Raw genomic sequence first — 12,600 nt, forward strand, 5'->3', positions numbered from 1 at the left:
GCCTTCAGTGTTTGGACTGCTTTCCGCAAGGGCATTGGGCAGTGGGCAGTATGGAGCTGTCCTTATGTCTGAATGCCACTGGGTTTTAGGAAATATTGAATTCCCTACTGGCAAATAACATCCCATTGTCCGTGACCACACTTCCAGAAGTCCATGTATCACGAATGATGCTCGCAGCTTCTTAGTTGTCATCCCTGAGTTTGCCGTGTTAACTTTATGAACATCCAACCACTTTGAGCAAGTGTCCACAATGACCAGGAACACTGAGCCCATGAAAGGACTGGCATAGTCGACGTGTAACTGAGTCCAGTGTTTATCCAGCCATTCCCACAAATGTCAGGGTGCTGCTAGTGGCAGTTTTTGTCCTTGGTGGCACTCTGGGCACTGCTTCAACAATGCAGCGATGTTGGCATCTAACCCTGGTCACCAGACACAGCCTATTGCCAACATCTTCATCTTGGAAACCCCAGATGCCCCTGGTGGAGTTTGGCCAGTATCTGGCGGTGACCTTTACTGGGGACAATTACCTTTGGTCCCCACAGTAATATCCCACCCTCTACAGTGATCTGGTCTTGCCAGGTTCAAAAAAGTTTTAATCCTGTTGTGATGGCCCTTCTGTTCCCCCCATTACCAGCTGTTTCATTTTCACTAGGACAGGATGTTTTTGTGTCCACAGTCAGATATTGTCCACGGTGACTGGAAGAGTGTCGAGAAAGTTTAAAAACAAAATGGACTCTTCCAGGGGAGGCACCACCAGTGGAGTATCTGCCAGTGCGAGGCAGCTCAGGGCCTCTACATTAGCCACCTGGCTTCCTGGACAATGTTCTAACTAGTAATTGTACGCACTGAGAATAAGGGCCCAATGGTGAGTTCTGCTGGAAGCTATGGGTGGCTCGGCACTGCCTTGCCTTCCTTCAGTAACCCCAGCAGGGGCTTGTCACCTGTTTCTGTGACAAATTCCCGTCAGTGAAGGTACTGGTGGAACCTCTTCACATCAGAGATGGACACTGAACCTTCCTTCTCTAGCTGGGTGTACTTTTTAAAACTTTATAGGTTTAGCATCTCTCACTTTTAACTTATCACGTGAAGAAGTATTTTATGCCAGGGAATGTAATCATTTTCTTGACCGGAATCAGCCTTGACTTGTATACCTTGAAGGATCTTCAACAAATAACATGGGAATTACTGGGGCTAGTAAACATTCTTTGGGTATGATATATTACTATTATTTTGGGAATGAGAAATTTGTCAACACTTGTCATTCTTATGTTTGTGCTTTATTAAACAAATCCCAATGGAAGTTGGCTCCCTCACCTGTCCAACTGAGATTGGGGAATACCATGTGAGTGTAGGCAATCACAGAGCCACTCACAGGGCATGTCCTGAGCAGAGGGACCCTAGGACAGTCCAGAGCAGAACTCCACAAGGAATCCCAGCCCCACCCAAGTGACTAAACAGTTCTGGATCAACAAGCCATTGTAGTTGCTGCTGGTAAATGAGCTTGAAACAGCCAAGGAGTCCTAAAGGCCTGACTTGAGTAAGAAAAAAATGAGTAAGTCTCCGATTCTCTAACAGCTGAATAAAACTGATAGCATCTCAAGATTAGAGGAAGTTTGGGGTGTAATATTCCTTAAATAACTCTGTTAGGAAGGGTATTGGAGAGGGATGACAAAGAGGAGTCTTAAGTTTTGTGTTCAGCAGCATAATTGATCTTTATCCAGAGCTCTTTAACCCACATGCAGGAAAGAACAGATGCCACTCTGAATCTGGCTTTCTCTGGGGACCAGTTGCTCTCCTATCACGACTCAGAGCAGAAATGTCGATGACATATTGATTTCCCAAGCTGAATACAGCATGTTTATACATTTCACTGTAGAATAATTACATGCAACATTGATGTCATTTTCCTTCTCCCCTAATCTGTACATCCAATACTGTGAGACCCCTGATCAAAGATGGACACCTCTATTGAGAGCCAAGAACTCCCCATGATCTCATGATGTTTACTAGACATTGTTACCATCTGGTCTTGGGATCTTACAATGTAGCCCATTAATTTATATTCCAATGTTAACAGTTATATTCTTTTTCAGATATTTCCCAGACTGCTTATCTCTAAGGAACATTCAAACTCTATTATTCCTGTCTATCCTTATCAAATTCTACCACTCATATTTTCTACTGTCCTAATCACAGGATACTCACAAAGATGCTAAACACTACCCCTCTATCTTCCAGTTGCACTATAACTCATTCTCTGACATGCTTCTTTTAAGGTGAAATTTACTGACCTCCTCTAAATATTTCTACGCTCACTGTCTTACCGAATAAGACAACATCTATTCCATCATTAAGACTGAAACTAAATCACTGTCACAGTTACCTGAACTTGCCTGAACTTCTAGGGTTTTACAAGACATAATTTTGTCCCCCTTTTAATTTACCAGTTTTCTCTGTTATTGTGGGATCATATTCTTTCTTTTAATTTTTGCTAAACTGCAAATTTCAGCCTATCTGTTCCCAAGCACCTCTTATCAGACTGTCTCTTACAAACACCTGCAGCCATGGTTTGTAATGAGTATTAATTTGCAAGATTCTTTGTTCAAAATAGACCCCGTTTCTTTGGATTTACCTCCTACGCAAAGCCACTATTGTGCTAACTTGTGATCTCACTCTCATACTAAACCAGCCAAACTATTCTGCTATTGCAGCTAAAAATCTCTACCATATTTATGCCAAGGGGCAGCCATATTGCGCTACCTCCTATCAAGGGCTGCCCAGCAAAGGAATTAACTAGGTTGATTCCTAGGATTGAAGGGTTGACTTATCAAGAATAGTTAAACAGGCCTGATCTTTATTTGTAAGAGTTTAGAAGAAGAAGGGTGATCTTATTGAAGCGTACAAGATCCTGAAGGGACTTGACAGAGTAGGTGTTGGGAAGATATTCGCCACTGGTGTGGGAAACTTGAACTAGGGGACATTGTTACAGAATAAGGGGGCACTCATTTCAAACTGAGATGTGAAGGAATTTCTTCTCAGGGGCTAGTGAGTATCTGGAATTATCTACCCTAGAGAGTTGTGAAGGCCAGATCACCAGAAGTAATTAAAGAGGATGTGGATAGATTATTGAAGTATTTACAAGCAGATGTCTGTAATGATGTTGGCACAAAAGGGGGTTTTGAGGCTTGGAGCAGATCAGCCATGATCTTTTTGAATGGTGGAGCATCTCTGAGGGGCCAGATGGCCCATTCCTGCTCCTATTTCCTGTGTTTTTGGGCTGTCACTGGCCAACGGATGCCAATTGGTAGAGACTGTACGCCAAAATGTCACTCCCAGACTGTGTACCAACTCAAGAGTGGTACACACTCCAAATACACACATTTATTATCATTTCCTGCTATTCTGGAGGGCTACCCATGTACCATCCTGACCTCTCACTGTTTGTGGACTCATCACTTGTGGAACATACAATCCAAGAAATTCACCAGCTCACTAATATCTTTAGGGGAAGGAAATCTGCCATCCACACCTGGCCCGGCGTATGTGACTGCAACATGGTTGACTCACAACTGCCTTCTGAAATAGTCCAGCAATCCATTCAGTTCAAGGGTGGCTAGGGTTGGGCGATAAATTCCGGCCAGGCAGCAACATCCAAGTCCCATGAGCAAATATAAAAAGAAACTCCCGTCCTCTTTGATGCTCTGCATTGACGACAGCTGGAAATCCTCAGCTTAAGGTCAAGTACATGGAAACATTTTCTGCATATGTTGTTCCCAAGTCACATGAGTGTTCTGAAATTCCCACATGGTGTGTGAATCGCAGCTGGTGGCTTCTAGATTGCACCCTGTAATGTGATGGTTCCTGTATTATTTCTTTATTCCAACCAAATAAATTCAGTCTAAATGAGTTCAGTCAAATGTAGCCGATACTATATTGGTTATGTTAAATGCAGGCACTCATCCAATGCGATAGCATTTCCTCCCAAACCTAGCCAGCCTTAAACCCCTATAGAGCATACAGTTGGCTACTTACAGTTTTATGTGCTTACAGGTCTGAAGTATTGTCGTCCGTGTCAGGTATGAAAAGTGATACAGAAAAAGCTTTGCACATCTGTCATGCCAGGTGGCCAATTGAAACAAAGTACCAAGCAGTTATGATGTATGAGGCTATCATTTGATATGTTCATGATAGCCACAAGAACCACCTTTCAAAATAAACCAATTAGATGGCTTTTGGGTGGCAGTCTACATTCAGTGGATGCTTGATTAAGATCCATCAGAGCCTCACACATAAACCATTGCGCTCTGCCCCAAATATAAAAATCAGTAACTGACTGCACCAACACTTCATGCAGTGCCATATTGCACAGCTGAGTTAGGTATGAAGATGGCAAGATTTCAGTTTTGTTTTCTCTTTGAGTGAATCACAGAATTATGGTATAGAAGGAGACCATTTGGCCCATCATGATTGCACCAGCTGTACTAGCTAGTCAGCTCTATTATCTACTGCAAATCTCCAGCCTTGTCCCCATTTCCCTGTGCACCATTACCATCCCTCTTGAATGCCTCAACTGAACCTGCATCCTGCAGATTTCTGGGCAGTTCATTCCATACCTTAGCAACTTATTGTGTGAAAAAGATTTTTCTCACCTCATCCTTGCTTTTTTATAGCCGCTATTTTATGTTGTCTTTCAGTATTCTTCTAACCAAAGTGCATCACCTAACATTTCTCTGTGTTGAACATCATCTGCTACCTATCTGCCCACTCCACAACTCCCTTTGGAGTTCCACACTGCTCTTCTTCCACTTTACAATTCTTTCAACTTTAGTATCATCTAGAAACTTGGAAATTGCCCCAGTTACCTTAAGATCTAGATCAACAATATATAATAGGAAGAGCAAGGGCCCCAATTGCGACCCCTGGGAACACCACAACAAACATTTCCTCTAAATTGAATATCCATTGACCATCACCCTGTTTTCTGCCACTCAACCAACTTTGTATCCATTTTGCCACTGTCTCTTTTATACCATGACCTACAACTTTCCTCTCAAGTCTGGTGTGAGGCACTGCATCTGATCACAATCCATTTATACCACCTCGTAAACATTACTCTCATTAAACTTTTCCGTTACCTCTTCATAAAACTTCCAACAAGTTAGTTAAAAATGATTTCCCAGTTAGAAATCCTTAGTAACTCTTCTTAATCAAACACCTTTTACCATGTTATTACTGACTGTATCCTTCATAATTGTTTCCAAAGTTTCCAACTATCAGCGTTAAAGTCTTTGGGATTTCCCTTTACGTTAGGTGCTAATTTTTCTCATGGTTTCTCTGCATTTCTTATTTGCTTTTTCATGTCCCTCTGAACGTTTGGTATTTCCTTTGACTCTCATTTGCATCTTCAGCTACACACCTGTCAGAGGCACACCTTTTTGTTCTAATGTTAATTTCCACCTCTTTGGTATTCTGGGGAACGCTACATTTTTAAAAATTTCGTACCTTTTGCATTAGAAGGAATATACCTCAACTGTACCCTAAACATAATCTTGAAGGTCGCCCATTGTTTAGTTACTGATCTTCCCACCAATCTCTTATTCCAATCAATCAGTTGTGACATTGGGAAATGGGCTGATTTGTGATTTGCATCTCCAAGATGAAAGTCCAGGAATCATTGGTACCTTGCCCTACCCTATTTAGATGCACATTTTGGAGATGAGTTCCACGTCTCCTAATTTTTTTTAAAAAAGGCATAAAAATCCAGAAAACAAAGAAATGCCAGAAATCTCAAATAAAAACTAGTTCTCTCTCAATTTTTCAGTTAAAACTTGGATCAGATTTCCAGATTTAATTATGTTTCTGCACCCAATATTTAGCAGCAGGCTTGAATTGTGAAATTTGAATTGGAGAAATTTGACAGAAACAGGAGGGAAAATATACCATCATTTCCATGTTTACACAGTGTACACAAGATATTTAACTTGAATGATTCAGTCATTATTCGGAGAGAAAGCTGCAGCTTGCAGAGAGGCTACATTACTTCAGAACATAATTTTTTTTCTGAGTGAAATTAGGTTTCTTGCTGTACTATGCTCTATATCAAATTATGTTCTTTAGGATATGTCTTTAATGGTGACTATACATGATGGTTTTGACAGGATACAGGACCAGTTTGTGGATGCCGTTACTGCACAGCTAACTGCGATGGACAAATGTATTCAGCGATATACAAATGGAAAGACAGTCCCAATGCCACAACCATTCCACTTTGAATTGCCGGAGAAAACTACTCTGACGACAGTAATATACCCTGCTGGAGTCAGTGATGACATTCTGGAAACACAACGAAAAGTATGGTTGGAATCCAGGTCACTTTTTACATTTTTACAGCCTGTCTATGAATTGCTAAATGGTTAAAGGAGTAATTTCTTTTGACAATTTTCGATTGATGCTCAGATTTGCTAAATGGCACAACCAGTTCTTATTTTAAAATTTTCCAAAATGTGCTTCTATTGGTTCTCAACAGAAAATGGTTTTTTGACATAACATTTCCTCAGAAAATAAATTCCATGGTACCCTAAACACAATATACACTCAATATTAAATAAAATTCTTGAATGCAATGAGATGCTTCTTTCTTGAGCAACCATAAATTACTTTCCAAATTGTTTCCTTCTCATCTTGCCTCTCTTACACTTTATTATAGCCTAATGACCCACATTATCCACAATACATTTAGAGGAAAAACCACTGTACTTACTGTACTTACATTAACACACATAAAACATAGAACTGTACAGCACACAAATAGGCTCTTCAGACCACAATGTTGTGCTGAACATGATGCCGAATGAAACCAACCCCTTCTGCCTGTCATTGGTCCATATACCTCCATTCCTTGTATATTCATATGTTTATCTAAAAGCCCCTTAAATGCCCCTATTGTATCAGCTCCACCATCACCCCTGACAGTGTGTAACAGACTCTTATCACTTTGTGTAAAACAACTTGCCCCTTATGAATCCTTTGACCTTTTCCCCCTCGAACCTTAAATGTATGCTGCCTAGTATTAGGTATTTCATCTCTGGGGAGAAAGGTTCTGACTATCAACCCTATCTGTACATTTCATAATTTAATAGATTTCTATCAAGTCTCCCCTCAGCCTCTGCTGCTCCGGAGAAAACAACATGAGTTTTTCTAGCATCTCCTTATAGTCCATGCCCTCTAATCCAAGCAGCATCCTGGTAAACCTCTTCTGCACCCTCTTCAAAGCCTCCACATCCTTGCTGTAATGCAGCGACCAGAATTGAACACAATACTCTGAATGTGCCCTAACCAAAGTCTTATAAAGCTGCGATGTGACATCTTGACTTTCAAACTCAGTTCTCCGACCAATAAAGGCAAGCATGCCATGTACCTTCCTTTACCACCCTATCACTTGCGTGGCTACTTTCAGGGAGATATCAGTTCGTTAGCAACGGTCATCAGCTTATTAGCCTGGCATCAACTGAGAGTATTATCCTACTTCAAGGAAAAAGCATAGTATGTTGCCTATTGATTGAGGTTTGGAATAAAGCCACCCTTCACTTTGGCAGCATTTTTATATCTTTGCCAAGCCAGGCAGGTCCACAATACTTTTGATAACTGACCAGTATTATATGTTGAATATTCCATGTTTTACAAAAGTTAAATTTTAAGGGCATGTTCCATAAACTTGATTTAAAGGATTGAGGGGCAACCTGATTGAAGTGCTTAAGTTGTTAAAAATATTTGTTAAGATTGATGCAGGGAAATTTGTCCGAATCAAGAGCAAGGAATTTTCAGGAACTTGGATAATTCTGTAACCTGGAAGGGCAGCAAGTAAATTCAAAACGCACTTGATTTGAAAATCTTTGTTTTAAAGGAACTAGTGTAAGAGAAAAGTAGTCTTCCTGTAATTGTATCGATCCTGTGAAACCACATCTGGAATGTTTTGGACTCCCTATCTTAATAAGGCCATATTTGTCTTGAGATGAGTTCCAAAGGATCACCAGACCAATCCATGGGACAATGGCGCTATCCTTTTAGGATAGATTGGGTAATATATTCTCTTGAATTTAGAGAAATTGAAAGCTTATAATTGAAGCACATCTCAAATTCTTAAGGACATTAACAGGGTAGATGCTGGAGAGATATATCCTCATGCTAGGATGTAGTCTAGAACTTAGGATCATAGTCTCAGAGGCAGGCTAAGACTGAGGTGCTGTGAAAGTCCTTCTGTCAGAAATCTGTCAAACTTCATAGTTCCTTACCACACAAGTCTATGGATGCATAAATGTTCAACATTTTCAAGATAAGAGTTGAAAGATTTTAGGATATGCAAATAATGTAGGAAGTTGAAACAGAAGTAGAAGATCAGTCATGATCATATGACATGTTTTCAAAAACTGAGAAGAGACCAGATTCCTGCCCTTATTTATTTTCTTATATTGCGGTAAACTTAATATTAGAGTAAACTATTCAGGAATGAAATTAGAAAACAATTTTTATTTTAACACAAAGGGTTTCAAAACCTGGAATTGTTTCTCCAAATGACTGTGGATGTTGGGACAATAGAATTTTTGAAAAAGATCAATTACTTTTAGTTGAATGTATTAAGGCATATAAGAAAATGCATGTAAATTGATCTGGGACACAGATCAGTCTTAATCAAATTGAATGGTGTAGGGGGCTAAATGACCTACTCCTGTTCCTAAAGGAGAGGGTGTGGTCTGTCTTGGCTCCAGATAACCCTGCATTTAAGGCAATACTGGCAGTAAATCTTCTATTTTGCCATTGTATGGATTAAACTCCAGTTATGATTATTCAATGGTTTGATGGCCTCTAAAGTCTTGGCACTGCCTATCCTGCCATGGGACATTGGTAAATATGATGTGTCCTTTTACTTCTATGGAAACTTCTTCTGTAAAATGTTACGCAAATTTCTTTATCCTAACTCAGAATAAGCAATGTGAAAGCCTCCAAAGTTGGAACATTACAATGGAAGTCTTCCTCCTCTCCATACTTTAATTTACAGTTATTTGGTTCAAACTTCAGTGCATTGCAAAGCACCAGACCTGTCTGCCATTCATGGTATCCCTTGCTATATGCATTATTGATTGCAGTCCATTGTGGATATTTGGATGTGATGGGACATTCTCATAAAGCAACAGAATAGTGTGGAACTGCAGCCTGTACGTTTCCTACAGGAATTTATTATGCGGTCCCATCTCTGGTGACATTCTTAACCAGTATAGCACCAGTTGTAATAGTTGCCAGATATATGATTATTATTAGTTAGGTTACATAAGGACAACCAAGTTATTGCAGAAATTAGAATCTTGTGGATTTTTCTTTGTAGTTTTAAGTTAGCGCTGTTTCTGTAGTTTGTAAAAATAACTTACCTAAGGATCTTATGAAATCAGCAATTCAAACATTGTGCATTTTTTGATGTGTGCAGGAGCTGCATGCTGAACTTGGCCTAGAGAATAAACCCTTCTTCCGCCGCCCTATGGCTTTTTGTTTTCCGTATGATGAGATGAAAATGAAGTACTTGAGAAATGTGCATAAGTACCTTCCATCTCCTGACCCTAATGAGTTCAAGGTACACATCTAAGTATACAGTACTACAGATTGTTTAAGTAAAGCAAAATAGCCACAAAAATGAAAACAAACCATTTCCACACCCGGCACCTTCCCCTGCAACCGCAGGAAATGCTACACTTTCCCCCGCACCTCCTCCCTCACCCCTATCCCAGGCCTCAAGATGACTTTCCATATCAAGCAGAGGTTCACCTGCACATCTGCCAATGTGGCATACTCTATCCATTGTACCCAGTGTGGCTTCCTCTACATTGGGGAAACCAAGCGGAGGCTTGAGGACCGCTTTGCAGAACACCTCCGCTCGGTTCGCAATAAACAACTGCACCTCCCAGTCGCAAACCATTTCAACTCCCCCTCCCATTCTTTAGATGACATGTCCATCATGGGCCTCCTGCAGTGCCACAATGATGCCACCCGAAGGTTGCAGGAACAGCAACTCATATTCCACTTGGGAACCCTGCAGCCCAATGGTATCAATGTGGACTTCACCAGCTTCAAAATCTCCCCTTCCCCCACCGCATCCGAAAACCAGCCCAGTTCGTCCCCTCCACCCACTGCACCACACAACCAGCCCAGCTCTTCCCCTCCACGTACTGCATCCCAAAACCAGTCCAACCTGTCTCTGCTTCCCTAACCTGTTCTTCCTCTCACCCATCCCTTCCTCCACCCCAAGCCGCACCTCCATCTCCTACCTACTAACCTCATTCCACCTCCTTGACCTGTCCATCTTCCCTGGACTGACCTATCCCCTCCCTACCTCCCCACCTATACTCTCCTCTCCACCTATCTTCTTTTCTCTCCATCTTCAGTCCGTCTCCCCCTCTCTCCCTATTTATTCCAGACCACTCACCCCATCCCCCTCTCTGATGAAGGGTCTAGGCCCGAAACGTCAGCTTTTGTGCTCCTGAGATGCTGTTGGGCCTGCTGTATTCATCCAGCCTCATATTTTATTATCCTGGATTCTCCAGCATCTGCAGTTCCCATTATCACAAAAATAAATCTTGTCATTTCAAATATTTTATTATTTTAGAATACATGTATTATTGTAAGGGGGGGGGGGGAATATATATTTTGCCTCACTTACGTACTGTTTTTAACATATAAACATTATGTTTTATTCACTTCGGAACAGATTTCTGTAGTGCACGGTTCCTATTTCTATTACCACTGCTTGCAGGACAATGAAAATGACGCTGACTGGGGTGCATCGTACCGTTGTTTGCAAGTTATCATCTCCTGGTTTAACTGTCAGGGTTACTTCCACAATCCTGTACCCACAGTTGCAGAAATACATGATGTATGAAAATTGTTTTAAACTAATATTAATACTGTTTATGCTTGTGTGGTCTCATTTATGCAAATTTTTAAAAATGCAATTTTCGGTTCTAACAAAAGTTTAGTTCAGTTGTATTGCAATATAGTGGTCACAAATTTGAGAAGTTCATTTTGAGAAAATTTAATCCCTAGAGTATCGGACTAAATCAATTTCGTAACCAGATTTGCTGGATATTTTAATTACATTTGATAAGAGAGCTTTCAGTGAGTAAAGTGAATGCCAGATGTACTGTCACGTACAGTCAGGAAGAATTTAGATCTTGACCCCTTCAGTCACTTTAAGTATCTGAACACAGCAAAGGCTACCAAACCAACTCCAACTTATTATAAATACAGGCAGAATTATTTTAGGATGAGAATATGAGCTGCGATTTTAAGAGATGTTTAATTAACAATAATATTTCTGGACTAGAGATCACACAGCCTAGGATAATGCTCTGGGAACATAGGCTCAAATCCCATCATGTCCACTGTTGTTGTTTAATTTAAATTAATAAATTTGGAATATAAAATTAGTTTCTGTAATGGTGATCATGAAGGACATCAACAATGTTGTAAAACGAAAACTGGTTCACTAATGTGATTTAAGGATAGAAATCTGCCATTCTTGCCTAGTCTGGTCCATATTTTGTTACTTTCAATTCTGAAGGGGTGAATATTCCTATCTTTTATTTTTACAAGAGAATTTGAATTTTAGAAGTATGTGCTTTGACCTTGGCAAGTCAGGTGGTGTCTACGGCCACTTTAAAACACAGCATCCTGCACATTTAAATGTGTCTTCTTTCCAATTAAAGTCCTGGATAATAAATTGGTTTGTAGAATTGAAGTTTAATTTTCCATATTTTGAAATATCATGACAGTATGATTCCAAACCCACAGGGATGCAATTGATACTTAACCACTTAAATATGGCATAGCAAGCCACTCCATTCCAGAGAAATTAGAGATGGGTAAATAGTTCTGGCCTTGCTAGCATTTCACATATCCAATTTTTTTTTAAAAAAGGGAAAAATATTCAATTGGTGATAGGGATTGGAAGGCAGGTTTCACGTGAGGCGTAATTATGCCATTGGGAGTTTCGGGCTGTGGGAAGAGTCAAAAAACCTGGGGCTCAGGTCAGAGGGAGACAGAGAGAGAAGATGAAGGTAATAAAACTAGTAATCAGAAAGAAGGTGATAGTGAACCAGTGTCCGCAGTTGGGACCTCAGGTGAGCAAGAGGACCTGGTTAATATTGATTAGGAGAGTTAGAGACTTTGGGCAGTTTATTCAAGGATAAGAATCCATAGATAAACAAATGAGGTGAATGGGTTTTTTGAGCAGAATGAAAAGCAAAGAAAGATCCTGGGATGAGAAGATCAGGCTTAGGGTGTTGTGGAGAGGCATAGAGTAGAATGGGTTGACAGTGGGATCACCATCTTTGACAGAGCCAGAAGTACCAGCAGCAATATTCTGAGCTTAACAGTGGAACTGAGAGGTCAGAAGGCAGATCAACATGGAACAAAGCATGGGATGTTGCTGTGAGTAAACAGTTGTATTCACTGATGTACAAATGGGGAGCATTTTGAACATTGAAAGTTCTCAATATGCTCAGGAACCCTACTAACCCTAACCCTATCGCAGCCCTAACCCTAACCCTAACCCTA

The 12,600-nt window shown here is 40.5% G+C and overlaps 1 protein-coding gene across 1 annotated transcript in view; it reads left to right on the forward strand.

Moving 5' to 3' along the window:
• LOC125450853 (ufm1-specific protease 2-like) overlaps positions 1-12,600 on the forward strand; it is a 45,511-nt gene that overhangs the window by 14,342 nt on the left and 18,569 nt on the right. The window contains exons 4-6 of the mRNA XM_059645014.1: positions 6,159-6,351; positions 9,479-9,622; positions 10,754-10,918. Of these exons, the coding sequence (XP_059500997.1) occupies positions 6,159-6,351; positions 9,479-9,622; positions 10,754-10,918 (502 nt within the window). The remainder of the gene's footprint in view (positions 1-6,158; positions 6,352-9,478; positions 9,623-10,753; positions 10,919-12,600) is intronic.

The sequence above is a fragment of the Stegostoma tigrinum genome, chromosome 3 (genome assembly GCF_030684315.1).
Source record: "Stegostoma tigrinum isolate sSteTig4 chromosome 3, sSteTig4.hap1, whole genome shotgun sequence".
Classification (NCBI taxonomy): Eukaryota; Metazoa; Chordata; class Chondrichthyes; order Orectolobiformes; family Stegostomatidae; genus Stegostoma; species Stegostoma tigrinum.